We start from the raw sequence: 22,721 nt of genomic DNA, 5'->3' as shown, positions 1-22,721 counted from the left end.
TCGCGGTAGGCCCAACCGAGGCTTCAGCCGAAACCGCGGTCTGGGTATGTCGGTCCTTGTCCTTCCGTTTTTTAACTAAATGCGAAGTCGGAGTCTCAGACGGCATCTTATAAGCAAAACTAGCCCCAAAAAACTCCTCTGCAAACTCCGACCGACGTCTAAGAGTTCGTCGGTTGAAGGAAGCACAGGCTGAACAGGCCGAGACGTCGTGGTCTGGGCCTAGGCAGGGGAGGCAGTAAGAGTGGAAATCCTTATGAGGTATTTGCTTCCCACAAGTTAAACAATTATTAACTTTATCTGACATCGGCTGAGGCAAGAAAGAGTCCCCAATGGGATACTTAGCTTTTTCGAAGTCTTCGGTAGCTGAATCACAGGAGCTGGCCGACCGGCACTTGCGAACTGCTTCTGCTTCGGGCACCACGCGGCAAGAAAGACTGAGGAAGATGGCGTCGGCTGATGCTTTTATACCCCAGATGCTCTAACGTCGGGGAAAGTGCGACATCAGCCGAAGCCAGACCCAGACTTTGGAATCCGGCCGACCGAAGGGCTGCCTGAGGCAGGACAACCCATATGTGATGACTGCAGATGCATCCTTGAAGGACATCTGCTCTGTAACAGTGATCCCTTCAATGAATTAGAAGTCAGAGGCTTGTCCAAACCAGTGAGCTACATTACCAATTTGATAGCAACAGGCATAAATACCTTCTGGGCTCAATGCTTAGGCCAGTCCAACTGTCTGGTTTATTACTTTTGTCATTTTCTTTAAAGAAAGAGCAAAATTAGAGGGCTCATAATGCACATCACCTTACTCAAAAGCCTAATGAACATAAGCAAAAACTGAAACTGCTGCCCTCCCTCCCTAGCCTTATAGGTTCATAGGTAGGTACCTAGGCTATCTGCCCAAAGGCATTTATAAGCCTAGCTAGAATGTGTTGTTGGCTTTCGCCACCCCCTTAGATTAGTTCCCTGTGCCTCTGTCCAGCAGAGCCACTGAAGTGATCCCCAGGGTAAACTGTTTCCCATCCACTCATCAAGTTTTCTCTTGAAGAGTGCTAGCGAGGAGCTCTGCCTAATGTAGATTGGAATCTTGTTCCAAAGCATGGAAAGTCTCTGGGACAGGAATCTTTCCCTCCAGCATGTCCTATTTACTGTTGTGGTGAGGTTTAGATACCTAGAGCGTGTGGCTCGAGGGGATAAGGTTTTCTTTAGGTGAAGCATGTCCATCAATTCTGGGTTGTACATGGCCTTGCATGTCAGGCAGAGATCACCTCTGAGCAGGTGGTATGCAACCGAGTACAGCTGGAGTTTCTTCAGTCGAGCTGCATAGGGCATCTGTTTGAGGCCAGTGATCCTCTTGGTGAGGTACTGCTGTGGTCTTTCCAGCTGTTGCAGGTGTCTTGTAAGGTATATCCCAAATGGGGCATTGTACTCTATGATAGGTCTGATGAGTGAAGAGTTGAGGAGCACAATAGCCTCTTTTGATCTGAATGCAAATCCTTTTGTGATTAGGTGGGCCACATAGAAGGATTTTCTAACCACTTTGGCAATACAATTATCAAAGGAGAGATTACTATCTACTTGGGTCCCAAGATCCCTTATTACGTTTTCCACATTTAGGGGACTACCACCTATGTGGTAGTTTGTGGGTACTTTATTTCCAAAGGGAATAACTATGCACTTTTTGGCATTTAGCTTGAGGCCATGAGTTTGACACCAGGTATCCATCTCAGTGAGACCCTTTTAGAGGATGTCTGTCTCAGTTGGCGAGTCAATTATAGCCGCTAGTTTGCAGTCCTCTGTGAACTTGGTCAGCCATAGTCCTCCTGTGCTAGTCTGTACCTCTGAGAAGTATATGCCGAACAGGAGGGGGTCCTAGGACTGAGCCCTGGGGAATGCCACTTGTAACCGGTTTATAATCAGACCTAGCTCCAGCAACTCTCACCATGTGGGTTCTGTCCGTGAGCCAACTGGCAACCCATCTTGTGACATACGGGGTTTATGTTCAGGCTGGTGAGCTTGTCTATAATACTAGAATGGGGAATGGTGTTGAAGGCCTTTGTGAGGTCTAGGTAGGCTGTGTGTACCACCTTTCCCTCGTCTATAGCCTTAGTAACTGTCTCAAAGAAGTCCACCAGGTTTAGGCAGCATGATCTGCCCTTAAAGCCAAAATGGGTAGGGTCCAGTGTTTGGAGGTTCCCAATGTCTCTGTTAATGAATTCCATGATGTTGCGCCTTCTCTCTTTACTCTTCTGAACTTCTCTTTCGACATACATATTGCCACTTTTTCTGGAATTCTGTTCCAGAAATGAAATCTGCTGACACATGGTAACTCCAAGAATATTACCCATCTTGTTCTCAATTCCTTTAAACCATTAAATCCCAGAATATTTTTACTTACATTGTCTCTATTGTGGGAACCAATTTTTTTCATGCTTAATGGGAGTTTTCAGTAATGGAGGTGAGAAGACCTCTATATGGGGGGGGGTGTGCATGGGTGCAAATGCTTCTGTACAGATGTTATCATTAGTTTTGGTGTGTGTGACTGTTCTGATGAGTTTCACTTGTTCAGTTTGCTGTCTGGGAGATATCGTTCAAGTTTTCATTGGGAATCTATTCCAGGTCTCCACTACTTAGAAAAAAGCCACTTAATTCACAGTATTTTTGTATCTTTTAATGTGATCTAACCCAAGAGCATTATTTATGCACTCATTTCCCTGTCTTCTTGTCTGTGTGGTCTCTCCATAGAAAGCCAAAGTAGTATGTAGAATCTTGAAAATTGGAAACCTGAAGACTACAGCAGTAAAATATTATTCCGTAGTGTACCCAAAGATAATATACAATGACCAATAAATAATAAAAATACAATAAATCTAGCTGTGCAAGATTCCTTTATTTTGTCCAACACTAGACTAAACAAGAGATGTCTGCTTTCATCCCAAATTTCTCCAGGACTTCTCAATATCCATCTAAACCTTTGCACAAATGAATAACTGTTAAAAAGAAACATTTATTTGCATACAGCAGTTAACTAAGTAGGTGGTACACCTTGACTGACATAACACAATTCTTTAGGGCTTTTGGTATTTTTAAAATATGAAACAGTACTCTATAGATAAAGAGTTATGAGGAGAGTCCAGCATTTCCTTTGGAAAAAAAAATACACCCGGCTGGGAGCACCATCAACCTTGTGTCTTCAGCATGCATAATTCAGAAGCATATGAGAGTTAATCCCAGTGTGTAGAAAATGTTTGTTAATAGATAGTCAGGACAGCTGACTTGACAGCAACTGCTAGAAGGGCCTAAACAAATTACAAGTAAATGATGCTTGCTGACAGGGAAAAAGATGATGTCACTAATCCAATGGTGGAATTCCTACTCTCTAAATCTACAGCAAAAGTCAACACCCCCCCCCCCTTTATACTTTAGATTAAATAAAGCTCTTTTCATTCTTAACTACATGAAATTTTCTCAGATCCTTACTGTTTGTGTATTTGAAAATAACTACATGTACAGCAATAAGAACCAGTGCTGAGTAAGCCACACACACACACCTGGAAGGAGCAAAAAAAAAAAAAAAAACTGCTTTGAGACAGGGAATAGGATTAACCTTGGGAGTGCTGCATCTTACCCTGGGTGCACCGGAAAGATAATCAGCCAGTGATAACATGAAAAACCTAAAAGGAAGTGAGGCCACTGAGGGCAAATAAGGCTGGGGAACCTAAATAGCTGCACAGCTGTAGAGGGTTAAAACCTTACCTAAGCATGTCAAGGAGAAACAGGATCTCAAAATTAATTCATGTTTACGACACCTTGGGAGTTCTATCCCCTACACTAAACCACCTACTTCTAGGCATGTGAGTAAACTCTGCTGGCAACTTGCATTCCCAATCATTTGTGATCTAGCAGTTAATTTTCAGGTTGTATATTGTTTGCTCATAAGGGAAAATACAGAACAAAGACATGACCAAAAACACATTTTAAACTTTCTTAACATTCTTTAAATGAAACTCTTTCATCCCTTCTTCTGTCCTTGCATCTTAATTTCACATATGTTGGTGCCCTCACACTAAATACATAACATACACTGTTTGCTGCTCCTTTTTTTCTTCCAAATGTGTACAAGTCAATGTTTTTAGCATTCCTTTTCATTTCAATTCCTCTATCAGCATTTTAAATGCTCCCATTTGCATATCCATCAATCCATTCCTCTCTCAAAAACTTCCAGAACCAAAATGTGATCTTACCAGTGGCTTAAAAAAAGGAAACCGTTTCACTGGAATCCACCCCTCTCTAGCAACATACTAAACTGAAATGATGGTTACGGGATAGTCTCCTTCAAGACAATTCCCCCTTCATATTCTGGTATACAAGAAGAGCTAAAAGTAATGATCAAAGAACGAATAAAAAAAAATTTACACATGTATGAAATAAGTCTGACAGACACCTGGAAATAAAACTGAAAGAGCTTCAGAGCTGCCTGCTGCTTTAGTAGTGAGTAAATCAAACAAACAGTGTGCAGATGCCGGTATTTTCTGTGAAATGAGCTCACATCCCAGTCCTGCCACTATAACAATGACTTTCTGTTAGATGGAGAAAAAAAATGCCTACCACAAGTAGTCTCAAGTGAGACAAAGGAATCATATCGCTGTATTACATGTGGAAGAATTTTAAGTGCTGAACTGCAAGTGAGCAGCAGGTGGTAAAATAAGAAAAAGTTAAATTACATACAGACACAACCGCAGAATGTTTTTATACATGCAAACATATGCAAGCGGACACACAACACAAGGACACTAGGAAGTAGCTACAGAATTCCAAACATCCTATTCACACTCAAATACCTTTGTCTTACGCTAGAGGGAAAAGAAAGAACAGACGATTTCCATCGATGGATACTGGGGTAGTTCTGTGGGCTAATTTCTATGTTGCCCAGTGCTGCTAAAACATCAATGTCCACTTTAGAAGGCTCATCCCTGGGAAAAAAACAATTACGTTAAACAAAGATAAAACTGCCTGAATCCATTGAAATTTAACAAAACATTTTATGCTGACCAACGGCTGTAGATCACTACCATTATCAATTTCTGTCTCACTAAAAAAATTATTTTTCATCTCAGATTGACAAATAGTACCTTGATTTGCTAATATGCAGCTTCACACTATCAATATTTTGAAAGGTCCACTCCCCCAATTTTCCTATACAACACTGCATGCACCCATATATTTTTAGTTGTAACCCTTTTCAGCTTTAATGTAAACTTGACGAATGCAGATGCACTATTTTTATACTCCAGTTCTGCATCCGTTTCCTCATCATAATCACCTGACTCTGCACTACCCCCTTCATTACCCTTACCATTTTCTCAGCTTATACTTACAAAAACTGTACACTGTACTTCAAATATGACATAAGTACAATTCCGTAAAAAGGGTGCAATACTTCAAGTTATCAGAAAACCCAACCACCACCTATCAATACACAGTTACATCCCACTGTCATGAATATTTTTTTTCTTAAAAGCAACAAAAATGGCCACGAAATCTTTGGTTTCTAGGCAGTGTGCCAACATGTAATCGTGCACAGTGTTACAGTTACACTCCTTACTTTTTTCAATACCCAGAAAGGAAAAGTAAGTGCAGATGTGCATGTAAATTTATCATAGCAGTAGACGTTTGATGGATCAATACTGCAGTAGCCTAAGCCATATGGTTTTATATGTTGCCAAGGATGTAGCACCCAGTTATCTTTCAAAGCTTAAAGGCACCTTCCACATGCCAAACTGCCAGCCAGCTCAAGCTAAGCTGATTAAAAGACACATTTGGGAGCCAAGCCCTTCAGAGCTTTCCTGCCAAAAAGACAGGAAGTCAAAGCCCTGAAAAGCCACTGTTAGGAAAAAAAAAAAAAAAAAACATAAAAATTACCACACTTGGCATAAATACACCAAGAAACAAGGGGGGATGGAGGGAGTGGCTAATGCAGTAGTGATCATTCGAAAAGCTACTGTTGTGGTAAGTTTACGTATAGAACTATACTATGTTCTTCATATTGATCACTGCTGCAGTAGCCTAAGCTATATGGGTAGACTACCATAGCTTACAAATTTTGGGAGGCTGAAGAAGAGTTCAGGAACACCTGAAGAATGGTCCTAACAAAGCCTGAACTAGACCTAGAGAAAGGATCAAGCTTATAGTGTTTTGTAAAAAGTATGTACAGATGATCAAATTTGTTTCTAGAATACTCCTAGAATCCAGCTCTTTCCAAACAAAAAAACAGAGATGAAGCAAAGGCATTGGTAGAGTGGGCCATGACCCTGCATGGAAAAAAATAATTCTGGTGGGTATAACAACATTTGGAAATATAGTTTGGTTTGACACAGTTGCCCCTTCTTACCTGAACAAGACATGAACAAAGATCTGAAAGATTTAGTTCTGTCAAGATAGTATCACAGTTGTGTGTGGACATCCATGGTATGGAGTAGCATTTCTCCCTCATTTTTAGGTTCAGGAAAAACAAAGGGGGCATGGACAGATGGCTTAAAGTAAACTTGGATATCACTTTAGGCATAAAAGGAGGATTACATCTCAAAGAAACCCTGTCCCTGTGGAAAATGAGTTAGGGTTGACTCACCATAAGACCTTGCAACTCAGATACCCTTCTTGCAAAAATCAGAGCGATCAGTAAAACAGTTTTCTATGTTAAGAACCTCAAGTCAGCGAGGTTAGCTAGTTCAAACACAAAATTAAAATCTCAAGTGGGGATCACTGGTTTTCTTGGAAGCCTCTTGTGCAAAATCCCTTTCAAAAACATTGACATCAGAATGCACTGAAAGAGGAGGATCTATGGGCAGACATGTTGAAATATCTGATAAACGAATCCTGAGAGGAGTAAAAAGGTCAAAGGATAACAACTCTCACAAATATTGAGAGACCAGAAAACAACTAGACCTAAATTCTGGGAGAACAAAGGAGTCTTGCTTGTTCCATCTCCCAGGACCAACAAGAGAGTATCTCCTTTGCCTAGTGAGGGGACCCCAACAGGCACAGAGGATATGGCTAACCCCTGGTCCACAGTGGCTGTAGGTGCCACATCAGATAAATATGGGGTAACAGATGAGTGGTCTGAGGTACAACTAATGGCCACAGCAGAGTCATCCACCTGCGGCCGACAAATTAATAGCCTACTGTGATGGCAAAGGCTGCCTGCTTAACTTTCATTTTGTGGCTGGAAGGACTGACCATGGGACATACAGATTGTTTCATGGTCAAGCCAAAAATGGTACCTTTTTCCCAGGGAAAAAAGCAGCAAATGCTGGTAAAAATCAAAAGTCTTTTAAGAGTCACTTTTCAAAGACAAACACAGAAAGGCACTTTTGCCAGGCCTACAAAGTAAAATAAAACATTTCTCCACAGAAAAAAATGTTTTTTCCCCAGTTACTCTGAAAAACTATAACTTTTAAACTGACAAAAAAAGAGTGCTCTCATTAAAAGTACATTACAGTCTCAATCTCATTGACAGTCTGTTAAAACACAAACTCCTAGTTTAAAAAAAAACTTTCCTGAAGAGAACAATATGTGTGTGTGTGTGTGTGTGTGTGTGTGTGTGTGTGTGTGTGTGTGTGTGTGTGTGTGTGTGTGTGTTTGTTTGTTTGTTTATTTATTTATTTCAGTTTGATTACCGGGGAAGTCCACTGGGCCAAGAAGTGCCCATTTTCAGTGGAGGCCCGGGGAGAAAAGCTCCACAAGCAATACAATGAAACAATGTTACATAAAGTTAATGGTAAAATACAAGAGTAAGATTCATACAGTCAGGAAATACAATTACATAAAATGTGCATAAAGAGCAAGCATAATAAACAAGCAATACAATGAAACAAAATTCATACAGTCAGGAGAAAAAAAAAAACAGACTGAACAAACTTGGAGTCAAGAGAAAGTCAGATGAGTCAGGTTAAGCTAGGGGGTAGAGAGGAGCAGGAATATGGAGAGCTCAGGGAAAGAGATCCCTGGAATTTATATCTGGTGAGAGCAGGAACATTTCCATTTGGATGACAGGTATACGAAAAGTTGGGTCTTGAAGGATTCGGAGTTAGGTATAGTCCTAAGAGAAGGAGAGAGGGAGCTCCATTTTTTAACTAGAGAGAAGGAGAGTAGAAGTTGGCCGGCTGGACGTTTGGGTTTGTGGCTGAAGATAAGGTTTTGGTGTTCACATCTCAGAGATCTGTTTGGGGTGTATGGTGGAAGGATGTTTATTAAGGCAGGGCATGAGCCTGGGTAGAATATTAGTTTGTGAGCAGTGGTTAGTTAGAGATAGTCTAAGTGGTTAGGAAGTTCAAGCCAATTTAGAGATTGTAGGGTAAGGAAGTTCAAGCCAATTTAGAGATTGTAGGGTAAGGCAGTGGTGAGTTGGTTTTAGATTTAGTTGCGAATTTAGAGATCTTATTATAGCAAGTTTCAAGTTTTGAGGTATTGGAAGTAGACAGATTGGTTAGAAGAGGGGCTCCATAAAGAAGAGATGGTAGAAGGTATGTAATTGCCAGGGTGTGCCTGGAGGAGTTGGAAAGAAATTGGTTATTTCTGTAGAGCATACCTAACTTTTGATGGGTTTTCTTTATGTTTTGTTGTATGTGGAGATCGGATTTTAGGTGTTAGTCTATGGTAATGCCGAGTAGTTTTGCGGAAGGCACCACTTCTATAGCAGTGTTGGTTTGGCTTAGGACTTTGAAAGTATTTTTGTCAAAGGAGGAAACTCTGGTAGGGGTGAAAATTAGAATTTTGGATTTATTACGAGTTGAGGGAGAGATGGTTTTGGTGCATCCAGTTCTCTGTAGTGGAAAAGGCTATTTGTGTTTTAGTCTGGAGTTCAGTAATGTTAGAGGCAGCACAAACTAAGGTAGAGTCATCAGCGTATTGGATGACTGTAGTGTCAGGGATGACAGAGTGAAGATTATTTATAAAGATGTTGAAGAGTATGGGTCCGAGGATTGACCCCCTGGGGAACACCGGTAGGTGTGGGCAAGAAGGAAGAGGTAGAGTTCATCCATCTGACAGCTTGAGATCCATCAGATAGGTAACTGGAAAACCAGGAAAGAGTATTAGGGGAGAGATTAAGGTTGGCGAGATGAAAGAGTAGGTGTGTATGGGAGATGGTGTCAAAGGCTTTAGAAAGATCTAGTAGTACTGTGGATACAAGAAGTCCAGAGTCTCGGGCTCGATTGACTGTTTCAAGGAAGGATAGTAAGGCAGTAATGGTGCTGTGGCCGGGGTGGAAGCCGTGTTGGGTGGATGTAAGTAGGTGATTCTGAGTTGGGAAAGGCAAAAGTTGGTGGTGGACACATTTTTCTAGGACTTCAGATATTGGAGAGAGTAGGGCAATGGGGCGGAAATTAGAAATAGTGGTGTTTTTACCTCCTTTATGGAGAGGTAGGATGTAGGCTGAATGCCAAAGTTTGGGTACATATGACTCATTTAAGGATCTGTTTATCAAGATGCTAATAGGGAGAGCAATACCTTCAGCTGCGCATTTGAGGAAGGAGGAGGGTATGTTGTCAGGGGCATTGCAGCATGGTTTGAGATTAGATAAGAGCCTTTTTATGAAGCTGGTTGAAACTGGTTTGAACTGGAAATTAAAGTGATATTTATTAAGGTTGTTGGGTGTTGAGGAGAGGGAGTTAGGTGGATCATTGTTTGGGAATGTTTTGGTTAAATTAGCTATGGATTCTGTGAAGAAAGTGTTGAAGTGAGAGCTCAATTCCTTATCAGTTAAACTAGGGTCGGGGCAGGGATTATTCTTGGACCCTGGGTGGAGAAGGGAGTTAACTGATTTCCAAAATTGTTTTGGGTTCATATTATTACTGGACTGAAGTTTATTATAGCAGTTTTTTTTGTCTATAGTGATTAGTTTTTTTACTTGGTTGCGAAGTTGGGTGTATTGGAGCAAGGCAGAAGGCAGTTTATTTTTCTGATAAAGCTTCCAGGTTTTGTCTCTGTGATGCATGATTTGTTTAGTTTCTTTTGTCAGCCAAGGAGCAGAGTTAGTTTTGATTCGTATGTTTCTTAGAGGGGCTAGGGAATTTAGTGTCTGGGAAAATAGAGTTAAAATGTTCTACAGCATTGTCTAGGGGGAAGAGTGTTTAGGATTTGCCAGTTAATTAGTTTGAAGGTGTTTGTGAAAATTGTAGGGTTAAAGTTGCTAAGATTTCGAGTTTGAATGTACTGGTGATGAAATTGGGTGGAATTAGCTGACCGATGAGTGAAGGCAGGGAGATGGTCACTGCAAGTATCAGGGATGGTGCCTGAGAATTATTTTGTTAGGATGGGAAACTAAAATCCAGTCTAAGATGGATCCTGGAGGGTGGATTTTGTTAGGATGAGTTGTTGAATGGATTACTTGGGTGAAATTGTATAGGTTAATGGATAGGGAAGGGGAAGGTGAGTTGATTTTATTCCAGTCAATATTAACGTTGCCAAGAATGTAAGTTTCATATTTTATTTCAGTTGAGGCCCAGTGAAGAATATATATATATATATATATATATATATATATATATATATATATATACACATATATATATATATATATACATATATACATATATATATATATATATATATATGTGTGTGTGTGTGTGTATGCATGTGTGTGTATGTATGTGTGTATATATATATATATATATATATATATATATATATATATACATATATACACAAAATGATGAAAGCTTTTTCACCTCAACGGGAACTTATATGCCAAGCAAAAGAGCAGCAAAGGCTGACCATCGATCCTCGAAAGCCTCACAGGAACATACACTTCAGCGGCAGTAAAAACTCTGAAAGACTTGGCACCCCAAGCTTGCCTTTTAGACAGCTCAGTGTGAGCTTCCAGTTTGGGTGTGAAAGGTGCCCTGAAGCATTGGAAGCTGGCCAACTTTTATACCCTTGGCAGGATATAACCCATACAGCCAAGTCTACTGTAGCAGTGATAAATATGATGAACATCAGACACTTACATTTGCAGAGAAGATAATGAAAGTACAGTTGTGTACACTTACCATAAATGTAGATGTTCGAGTGTATTCACTGTTGCAGTCATCACATTTGAGTTATCTGCTTGGAGTAGCCCTTAGTCAGCCTGATTATCAAAGTCTTGGGTCCTGCGTCAGTTGCTTTCTCATCTTCCATGACATCAGGTAGCCAGGGGTATAAAGCACGCAGCTGACGCCATTACATCAGTTTTTCTTGCTCCAGATGTCAGGTGGGAAGTAATTATATATACAAGGTTACACCTCCAACAAAAAAGCAAATACACCAAAAATCTTTAAGTATAGTAAGCAAGAATAGAGGTATAGCCAATAGAAGTCAGGGGCTGGAGGGAGGGTAACTAGGACTGCAACAGTGAATACACTCAAACATCTACATTTATGGTAAGTGTACACAACTGTACTATGTTCTTCGTGTTTCACTGTTGCAGTCATCACATTTGGGTAGATTCCCAAAGCTAAGGATGGGAGGAGGAAATTAGATATCATTAGGACCAGCGCTATAAGGCCCTGCAAGACTGCAGTGGCAAAGCTAGCTCTGGATTTAGAGAAAATTGGCAAATGGTAATGCTTGGTGAAGGTATGTACAGAACTCCAGGTAGCGGCTTCTAGGATGTCCCTGCTAAGGATACCTCTGAGAAAGGCTGTAGAGGTACATGCAGCCCTGGTTGAATGTGGTCTAATCCCCTGTGGGGTAAGTTTTCCATGGTGCTTATGGCAGAAATGAATGCAATGACCTATCCATTTAGAAATGGTTTGCTTTGAAATGGCCTTCCCCTCTGCCCCTGCAGCAAATGCAACCAGCAGCTGTTCAGATTTCCTGAGAGGTTTAGTCCTGTCCAAATAAAATCTAAGTTGTCTGTGCACATCTAAGGAGCGCAGTATTCGTTCCCCTTTGTTCTGTGGATTAGGAAAGGTTGGCAAATGAATGGACTGATTGAGGGCTACATTGAATACCACCTTGGGCATGAAGGAGGGATTGGTCCTGAGGAAGAACCTGTCCGCATGAAAAACGAGGAAAGGCTCCACTGCCATGAGGGCCTGTAATTCAGACACCCTTCTAGCTGAAGTGAAGGCTAAAAGGAAGGCTGTTTTCCAAGAAAGACATTTCAAATCCGCAGTTGCAGCTGGCTCAAAAGGAGGTAGAGTGAGTTTTTCCAATATAAAGTTAAGGTCCCAGGCTGGAGTAGGGGCTCCCCTGGGTGGTTTTTGGCCCCTCTGAGGAACTGCTTCAGCAGTGGATGAGAGAAGAGGAGTGGTTTTGTGTTGTAATGAGCTGAAATGGCTGAGGCATGAATTTTGATGGAGGAAAAGGCAAGGCCCTTGTGAAGCATCTCAGTTAAGTATTGCAGAATCTGAGGTAAATTGGGTGCTGCTGTGCCTATCCCCCGAGTTTGGTTCCAGGAACAGAATCTTTTCCATTTTTCAGCATAGGATTTTCTAGTACTAGGCCTCCTTGCCTCCAGAATGACATCCAACACTTGCTTACTGAGGGATGGTACCGGAGAGATCAGGTAATTAGCCAGGCTGCCAGGTTCAGGGTTTGAAGCTGTGGGTGCAGAATTTGGCCCTCCTGCTGGGACAGCAGCGCAGGGATTTGAGGCAGGTGCCATGATGCCAACATTGACACACTGTGCAAAAGGGGGTACCCAGTGTTGGCGTGGCCAGTCAATCAGTATCGTCCTTGGTTTGTCCTGTTTGATCTTTAGCAGTACCTTGGAGAGGAGAAGCAGAGGGGGAAAGGCATAAACTGATAGGTTTTTCCAGGTGAAGGACAGGGAACCCACTTTCCAAGCTTGTTTGTGGGGAGTCCTTGTGCAGAATGTTTTCAATTGGTAGTTCTGGGGGGAGGCAAACAGGTCTAGATCTGGGCTCCCCCATTTGTTTAACATGTTGAATATCTTTGGTTCCAGTTTCCACTCATGTGGGTCCATGAGATTTCTGCTTAGTTTGTCTGCCAGTGTATTTAGCTTTCCTGGCAGGAATCAAGACTGTAGGTGCACTTGGTAGCTCAAGGTTGTGTTCCACAGATCCATGACTAGTCTGCAGACAGGGTATGAGTGGGTTCCCCCCTACTTGTTTATGTACCACATAACAGTGGTGTTGTCTATCTTTACCATTAATTGCTCTGGAAGAATGTGGTACTTGAAGGCTGTCAGAGCATTCTGTACAGCTAACATTTCTTTTTGATTGATGTGCAGGTGCATTTGACTTGGGTTCCATTTGACCTGAATGCACTTCCCTGCCAAGTGAGCCCCCCATGCATAGTCTGATGCGTCTGTTAGGGTTTGGGTGGCAGGGGTAGAGTGAATGGCAGTCCCTTGTTTTGGCCTTTGCCCACCAAAGGAACTCTATCTGTAGACAAGGTATGAATAGGAATCATTGCTTCTAGATCCTGAAAATGTTGACACCATAGGCTTTTTAGATACCAATGTAGTTTCCTCATATGCAGTCTTGCATATGGAATTAGTAGAATGCAGGAGGCTATGAACCCCAGGGCTTGCAGTATTTTCCTTGCAGATAGCTGGGTCTTTGTGGCCATTAGTTTGAAGTAGGATGTCAAATGAACTTGTTTCTCTGGCAAGAGGAAAGCCATCTGGGAAGTTGTGTTCAAGCTTGCTCCCAGGAATACAATTTGTTGGCAGGGTACAAGATGTGATTTATTTTTGTTTATGGTGTACCCCAGAGACGTTAGCAATTTCTGTACAAACACTAGATGATTCAATAGTATGTCCTGGCTTTCTGCCTGAATTAGACAATAGTCCAGGTATGGATATATATCTGGATATTTCTTTGCCTGCAAAATGCAATGACTGGAGCTAGGCACTTTGTGAATACCCTGGGCACAGTAGATAAGCCAAAGGACAGTGCAAAGAACTGACAGTGCATGTAGCCTGCTTGGAAGGGTAGGTATCTTCTGCAAGCTTCCCTTACTGGGATGTGCAGGTAGGCTTCCTTTAAATCCAGTGTTGCAAACCAGGCATCCTTGCTTAGCATTGGAAGCAGCTGGTGAAGAGTTAGCATCTTGAATTTTGGGATCACCAAAAATGTGTTTAGGATAGAGAGGTCCAGGATAGGGTGCCATCGTTGTCTTTTCTGGGCACCAGGAAAAGTCTTGAGTAGAAACCTTGTCCCCTTCCCAATTCTGGAACAGGGTGAATAGACCTGATGCTTAAGAGAGAGAATTTGCTTTTGAGCCACTGCCCACTGATTTGGTGGTATATCTGGCCAACCGTTTGGAGTTGGTAGGGAGTGAAAGTGGAATCTGTATCCTTGGGGGTAATGAGTTCCCAATTTTCTTCCTGCCGGGCAATCTTTCCCCCTAAAGCAACAGTCAGTTGTGCAGGGCTTGGAAGAAAGTTGTCATTGAGACACTTTACCATAGGGGGAGTCTTACCACTCCCTGCTTTGGAAGTGGGAGCCCCGCACTGCTTAGTCCTGTGAATACCTTGGGACTGAAGCCTGGGTGTTCTGCTGGTTCTGGGTTTGAACTGAGAAGGCCTGGAAGAGGCAGAAAAGGACCAATTTTTAGAGGGCCAATGCCAACTAAATCTGGGAGGCTGTACTTGCAGGAAATCTTTAACACTCTGCATAGATTTAGCTTTTTCCTCCATCTTTTTAAGTACTACTACTGCTTTGTTGCCAAACAGGCGGTCTTGGTTTAAGGGAGCATCCAGCAATTACGCTTTAACATGATCTGGCAAAGGTTGCTCCTTAAGCCAAGCATGCCTTCTAAGTACAGACCCAGTGAACAGCCCTGCAAGATGCCTCTAGTGAATCAAAACCACATTGCAAAGTATGTTTTCCAACTTGTTCAGCAGAATGCATTAAATCCTGTAAGTCTTTATTTTCAGCACAGTTAGGAATCAACATAATTTTCTGTTTAAGCAATCCAATAATATGCTGCTGATACTTTAACATATGAAACTGGCAGTTTAAGGCCCTAATGGCCAAGTTTGCAGAAGTGTATACCTTCTTACCCCATCTATCCAGCGCCCTGGAATCTCCATCAGAAGGGGTAGGATTTTTGGCAGTAGTAGCCTTAATGCCCTTGGGTCCCTGTGAAATGGTCTCAGGATCTGTAGAAGGATTTTTAAAGAGGAACTTGTGAGAATCAGGAACCCTGTAATATCTACCAGGTTTTCTGGGAGCAGGAGGTAAAGAGTCAGGGGCCAATCTAGATTCCGAAAAGGCATCATCAACAATGTCCATTACAGGGGGGATAGCTAAAGGCCTGTGTTGGGGCAGGAATTAAGAAATCCTTAAGCCTCTTTTTAGAGTCAGAGTAATCCTGGCTTTCCCAGCGGAAATGAGTATGCAAGGATTCACCAAAAGAGAAATCCTCTGGAGGGGAAGCAGAGGGAACAGAGTCCTCTGCATCACAATCCTCATAGGTAGATAAGGGTAAATCCTGGTCATCAGAGGAAACAGAAATTTCAGAGCCCTGATCAGAAGAATCATAAGGAAACTCAGTCCTAGGTCTTTTGGAGGGGGAAGGGTGGCTTCCCCGGATTAGAGTAATAAGGTCTTCAGCCATTCTTATTTGTTTTTTAGGCATAGAGGCCTGACCATGGGGTCTGGGCGTCAGTTTTCTAGGTATGGATCGAGTTTTAGGCCTTGAGGAAGAAGATGGCGTCAGTTTAATATGCAAGTCAGTTGGCCTGAATACACCCTCAGAAGCTGGTGCCTGCACAGCGGCTCCAGACCCATGCAAGATAGAGACATCCACAGGTTCCACAGTTGAAGCATCTCGCGGCATAGCGGACTCTGAATGGGTCTCGGTAGAGGCCTGCAAATCTGAAGTAGCTGGTATCGGGGCTGTGAAAGCACCTCACTGAATATCGGCGAACTGGCAACTAGCTTAGAAGCGTTGTTGGCAGCTTTGGACCTATGCGGTCTTTCTGTCTATCTTTGCATTTTTTCTGAATGTCGGTAGTCGGGTGGCTTACTGAAGCCATATCTGGATAACTGAACCGGGTAGCGAAATATTTAGAAGCGTAAATAAACAGACAACGAATAGTTTGTTGTTTAAATAAGGCACAAAACTGACAGCGAGGTACGTTGTGGTCAGGGCCTAAGCAAGGAATGCAGTACAAATGAAAATCTTTATGAGGTATTTGCTTTCCACAAGAAATACAATTATTAACTTTTACTGACATCGGTTTAGAGCAAGAAAAAGAGTTTCCCCAACTGGGTACTTAGCTTAGTTCAAGACTTCGGTTCTGAAACTCGAAAATTAAAATTTCAGGAGTCGGACAACCGGCACTTGCGAACTGCTTCGGGCACTGCACGGCAAGAAAAACTGATGTAATGGTGTCGGCTGCATGCTTTATACCCCTAACTACCTGACGTCATGGAAGATGAGACAACAACTGACACAAGACCCAAGACTTTGATAATTAGGCCGACTGAGGGCTACTGCAAGCAGATAACCCAAATGTGATGACTGCAACAGTGAAACACTAAGAACATCTTATGTTATGCTTGCCAGCAGCAGCAATAAAGGATGTGAGAAAAGCCTTACAATGCCTTAATGTAATGAAGTATGGAGCCATTTTTGTGTTGGTAGAAATTATCAAATCTGCAAGGACTCACTGTTATTGGGGAACTTGCAGCCATCTTAGATAAAAAGAAGTTATGTACTCAGCATAATGTTCCAGGTTTGTTGTCCTTGATCTCATCTTCCTCCTTGCCGTTTGGGTTCGGAGCTGACTAGTCCGTATACTATAGCTCGAGAGCTTCTACTGGCTCATGGCTAGCCCCTACCCCAACGTGCCTAGCGGTAATTATCCAGATCCCGTTTCTGATAATCCAGTACTAGAACATACAATTAGAAAAGAGGTATACTCTACTTCAGATATCAGAAGACACCTACATATAACGGTGTAACCTATCCACAAGAGTAAGAAGGGGAGACTAGGACTAACCAAAAAATATGGTAAAAAGGAAACCCAGCCAGTATAACCAATAAAAACAAGAGATTCATCTCGATCCTCTAGGAAGGGGGAAGGAGGGTGGGACGCAAGAAGGAAGACGAGATCAAGGACAACAAACATGGAATGTTATGGTTTAGTACATAACTTCTTTATGTTATGCTGTCCATATCTTGCCTTCAATTTTGCTGTTTGGGACAGCGTCCCCAGCCCCTGATTCTTGGGTGGTACACTGGATGGAAAAAATCTTCAGGACCATGGAACCAATGGATTCCCTGTTCCGGGAGGCCACATCTACTTTGCAATGAGTGATAAAGGTATGAGGATTACCCCATGTAGCTGCCGCACAGATCGAATCCAAAGGCAGTCTGGCTTGAAAAGAAATAAGAGGTAGCCAAGGCCTTTGTTGAGTGTCCTTTAATTTTTCCTGGAAGTTCTTGTTTACGCAAATCGTAGACATGTTTTATAGTGTCTGAAAGCCACTTAGACAAAGTCACCTTTGAGACTGCACAACCTTTTTTTATTGTCCACAAGGGATATGAACAATTGGTCAGATATTCTAAACTCCTTGGTCCTGTGTAAATAGAAATGTAATTTTCTATGAACGTCCAGTTGGTGAAGCTTATACTCTGCCTTGTTGCCATGACTGAGGAAGAAAACAAGAAGCTTTATGGATTGATTCAAACTGTAGTTAGAACATACCTTGGGTAAGAAAGAGGAGTTGGTTCTGAGAGAAACCCGAACTTTATGGAAAATCAAGTACGGGGGTGTAATACATAAGGCAATTCTGAAACCCTTCTAGTTGAGGTAATTGCAACCAAGAAAAGGGTCTTCCAAGTCAGAAATTTAAGCGGACAAGAAGCAGATGGTTAAAAGGGTGGAAGAATCAAAGCATCTAAAACTAAATTTATATCCCGGGGGGAGAGGTTCTCTTACTGGAGGTCTTAAAGAGGGTAGTACCTCTTAGGAATGTTTGACATAGCATATGGGACATGATATTGGACCCCTTTTCTCCCATAAGGAAATTAGAAATGGCAGCTAACTGAACCTGGATAGTAACTGCAGCTGCTCCTCGCTCAAAAGTTTCAGCAAGAAATTTGAGAATCTTTGAAATGGGTGCAGTAAAGGGAGCAACCTGATTTTTGCCTGCCCAACAAGAGGACCTCTTCCATTTACTAGCATAAAGTTTCCTAGTAGTGGGCTTATGGGAGGAAATCAAAATGTGTTGAACTGCTGGAGAAACATCGGGACGCCTGGCAAAGACCAGAAGTGGAAAAACCAAGCTGTGAGCTTGAGAATTTGAATGGAAGGATGGAGCCCCCCTGACTGATGCATCAAAAGATCTGGCACTGGGTCCGGGATCCAAGGCTCCCCCTACAGGTGAGGCCAAAGGAATGGGAACCATATCTGATGAGGCCAGTAAGGGGCAAAGAGGATTAACTTGTAACCCAACAACTGTGCTTTCTGAAGAACCTTGGGAATCAGGGGAAAGAGTGGAAAGGCATGAAGCAGTCCCGGGGGACCAATTGTGAACAAGTGCATCCCTGGGTGACTCCCGGTGGTGGGCCTAGGGGAAAGTAGCTGCTGCATTTGTTGTTGAGGGGGGTGGCAAACAGATCACAGCATGGCTGGCCCCATTTGCAAGAAATCAAGTCCACAACTTCCTGCTTCAGGGACCACTCGTGAGGCATCAGGTAGCCCCGGTTGAGCTTGTCTGCTATCACATTGGATTTCCCCGGGATAGGCGTTGCAATAAGAAAGCATTGGGAAGACATTGCCCATTGCCAAACTTGTAGAGCCTCAAGACACAAGGGGTAAGACCTTGTTCCACCCTGTTTGTTGATGTACCATGTACATGTACTATTCTACCGACATACTGCCCCATCTGAATTGCTATAGTCCCTGTAGGTAGAGTGTCCTGAAGTGCTTGCAAAGCCAGAAGCACCGCTCTCATCTCCAGGACATTGATGTGCAAGTTGTACTCATGTTCCTGCCTTGAACAGTCTGTCCCAGATAATGCTCCCCCCTATCTGGGAAGCATCCGTAGTCACTGTGGCTACAGGTTGGGTGATTAGAAACGGCCTGCCTATTGTTACCATAAGGGAGTGAAGCCACCACTCCAGATCCTTTTTGTAGGATTCTGTGATCAGAATCTGATGTGACATGGGTAAATCCTGGAATGACCACTGTGCAAAGAGGAGCCACTGCAGAATTCTCATATGGAAGCGAGCCATAGGGACCAGAGTGATTGCCGCGGCCATAGAACCCAGGACCTTGAGGACAAATCTTGCCTGAATTCTCTTTTTTATCAACAGCATTGCAACATGGCAATGGATTGTTAATACTCTTTTTGTGGCAGCTTTGCTATCATGGCCCTCGTGTCTAAATCTACTCCTATAAAGGTAATATATTAACAAGGCAGACTTTTCGTAGTTTATGGTGATTCCTAGTTGAAAACAAGAATTGTGGATTCCCCTGCCTTGATTAGCTGATGCTCGGTGGTGGCAGTAAGGAGCCAGTCATCTAGATATAGAAACACCTGGAATCCTAGAAGCCTCAGGTGAGCCGTAACTACTGCCATGCATTTGGTAAACACCCTGGGGGCTGTGGTGAGACCAAAGGGCAGTGCTCTGAACAGACAGTGACTGGCTCCCAGCCAGAAGTGTAGATATCTCCTTGACCGTCTGTCCATTTTTTGAGGTAGCACGCATCCTGGAGATCGATATAGCACATCTAATTGTCCTTTCCCAGAAAGGAAGAATGGACTGCACTGTTACCATCCGGAATTTTGTTTTCTTGACTGATTTGTTCAGCCTGCTGAGATCCAATATGGGTCTCCAGTCCCCTGTTTTCTTTGGAACTAAAAAGAACCTCGAGTAAGTTCCGGATCTGATTTGGTATCCGGGGACTTCCCGGATGACTCTTTCTTAGCAACCTTTGAACCTCTAGGTTTGCTTGATCCCAAAGATTGGGCGGAACATCTAGGATAGAGTGCTGTCTTTTTGACAGAGGAAGTTGGGAGAAGGGTATATTGTAACCTCCAGATATTATTGATAGTACCCATGTATCTTCTGTGATTGTCTGCCAGGCTTTTGGGTACAAGGATAATCTCCCCCCGACTGTCTCTGGAGTCAGTCGGGCGTCCCTTCAGGAGTGCTGGAAGGGCCTTCCAGAGAAGGTATCTCTGTCAACCTGATTCTGCGTCTTCCGTTATTTCCCCCTCTGCCCCCAGGGGAAAAATCTCGAAGTGTGTCAGCCGAAGCTCCCTGGGATTTCCGGAACCACATCTTTCCGCTCTTCTGGCCATTAGGGTAAGGGCTTAGATGGAGCAGAAAAACGTACTCCCACAGCAGAGAGAGAGTTTTGCCATCCTGTTCACACCTGCTAAGAGCCCCTTTTACCTCCGGCCCAAATAAGGATGAGCTGTCAAAGAGAGCATTGGTAAAGGAAGACTTGAAGGCCTCCCCAAATTGACAAAGGCACATCCAGGAGTGTCTGTGTTAAGGTCACCCCTGTGCCTGCCACCCTGCTTATACCATTGGCTGCATAAGAAATTAGCATCATGGAAGAGTTAATCACCGAAGTCAAGGTCGGAAGCTAAGAAGCCACCTTGTCTGAGGTTCCTGCAGCTGTAGGATCCTGTAAGGTATTCTCCTAACTCTTTGAAGAGATCCCTTTGAAGCCTTGTAAAGTGGGACAAATAGTTCAGTGACCTGAGTGTAAAGGTCACTGAAGAAAACATATGCTTCCTGTACCTGTCCATCGTACGAGACTCTATTCGGCAGATGGACAGATTAAGTTTCCGCTAATTCCTTCTTGGTGGCTGCTGCCACCACCATAGCATCAACAGGAACACCTCTGGATAAGAAAGATCCATCTTCACGGGCTGTTATGAATTTATTGGGCCTACGCAGAAATGGTTCCATCCTGTCTGGAGAGCTCCATGCTTTTTGACTCACTACGTGCAATAGTGGGTCGAAAGGAGGAGATACCTAAGAGGTGGAGGGTTGGGAAAAGAATGGAACCAGGTACAATGACTCATCTTCAGAAGGGGCAAGGGACTTCCAGTCACCCCTCTAAGAATATCTAAAATGTCTGAAAAAGAGACATCTTCGGAGGGGGACTGTGGGGACCATTCTGAGTCATCCAAAAGTCTATGTCTGATGTCAAGGATTCGAGAGTCCACATGCATCCTCTTGCAAGTCCTCTTCCAAGGGACCTCCTCTGGGGGATGCTCAGGGGAAGTTTCTGAAGAGGTGGGATCGCCCAATGGGGTGTCCTGGAGCATGGGTTCCTTATGCTTAAGGCAGAGGAGAGGTTCTGAGGCAGCAAAGGAGCCAATGGAGACAAGGGTGGAGCTGTCTCAGCAGACAGCACATTCATCACCTCGAAGGCATTGCGGTCCTGACCTGAAGAGTGTCTCCGGCTCCAAAGAAGCCAGAGACTTCCTCCGAACAGAGGGTGATGATTCCAAGGCCAAAGTAGGAGCCAAGCTGACCTGCACCGAAGCTCCGAGAAGGAGAGTAGGGTTGGACAAGGGTCCAATGCTGCTCCCCCCCCTCGGAGTCAACGAGGGAGCATGGGCTCCCAAGATCCCTCGACAGAATGGGGTATCGAGGAGATCAGAGAGGTAGTCGGTACTGAAAGACCAATGGAGGTTACCAGAACCAACGGTTCCACCACTACGACTTCCATACACTCTGGCTCTGAGCTCAGAGGAGTCGGAGGAGGAATCGAGACAGGTGTTGGTTGGGCTTTCGGCACCATTTCCGTCTGGAATGGGCCCAAAAGTATTTTACCTAATGCTGATGTCCTAAGAAGCCTCTTCACCACCCTCTCCACATCATCCGAGAGGCTCCTGGATGAATGAGAGGAATGGGTTAAAGACCGGTGACTGCCTGCCACAGACTGTAATAAAGGAGACTGTGGTGCAGACTGCACCGGTTCCAAGGCAGGAGACCTGGATTGCTTATGAAACCTTACTGGCTATGAAACCACAGATGGAGCCGTAGGGGAGTGTGACCTGGAGGAATAGACAGTCGGGTCTGACCTTGCTTGTAACTTGTCCTTCTCTTTAGATGGATTCAAAATCAGAGCGGAAGAGGATGAAGGCTTGGGTTTTTCCATTCTTTTTGCTGGTCGAGTCCCCTCCTTAGCAGCATCAAAGGGGGCCTTCAGTAACCCTCTTAAGATTAATTTGTTCTTTCTTTCCTGCAGGACTCATGAACTAAATGCATGGCAAACAGAACACGAATCCTGCAGGTGAAGAAGCCCTAAACAATACACTCAACTCGTGTGCCCGTCCGTCCGTAAGGGACATCTTTTGACAGCACGAATCTCACTTTTTGAAACTCCAAGGTTTCAATTCCTTGGCAGTATCTTTCAACATAATGTCGAATAGCACTATCTAAAGCTAGACAAAGAAAAAAAGCACACTACTAACAAGATAATTCAGGAAAAAATGTATAGAGTACCTCCCTGATCACATAGCCCAGGCCCTTACGACCCTGACCCTGAGTAGCATCCTGCCCTCACCAAGAATGATACTACGATATAAAGAAAAAATTATCAATTTCAACAATTGGCTAAGCTTCTGTTGTCATTTAAAGGGGATTCAGTGTCGGTTAACCTGTGATGACATGCTCGACAAACCATGCTGCTTCGTTAGGGATGGCTTGCACCTGTCACCCTTAGGCTTTCGAATACTGGCCAAGGCTCTTGCCACCTCCATAGTGCCTTTTTTAGGCAAGGC

At 43.4% G+C, this 22,721-nt stretch overlaps 1 protein-coding gene across 1 annotated transcript in view; it reads right to left on the bottom strand.

Moving 5' to 3' along the window:
• Positions 1–22,721, bottom strand: part of LOC122792716 (ankyrin repeat and LEM domain-containing protein 2-like) — an 832,037-nt gene that overhangs the window by 259,251 nt on the left and 550,065 nt on the right. The window contains exon 6 of the mRNA XM_044060300.1: positions 4,842–4,973. Coding sequence (XP_043916235.1) covers positions 4,842–4,973 — 132 coding nt within the window. The remainder of the gene's footprint in view (positions 1–4,841; positions 4,974–22,721) is intronic.

The sequence above is a fragment of the Protopterus annectens genome, chromosome 2.part0, assembly GCF_019279795.1.
Source record: "Protopterus annectens isolate FY-2018-M chromosome 2.part0, PAN1.0, whole genome shotgun sequence".
Lineage (NCBI taxonomy): Eukaryota > Metazoa > Chordata > Ceratodontiformes > Protopteridae > Protopterus > Protopterus annectens.
This window is presented reverse-complemented; position numbering and strand designations above follow the sequence as displayed.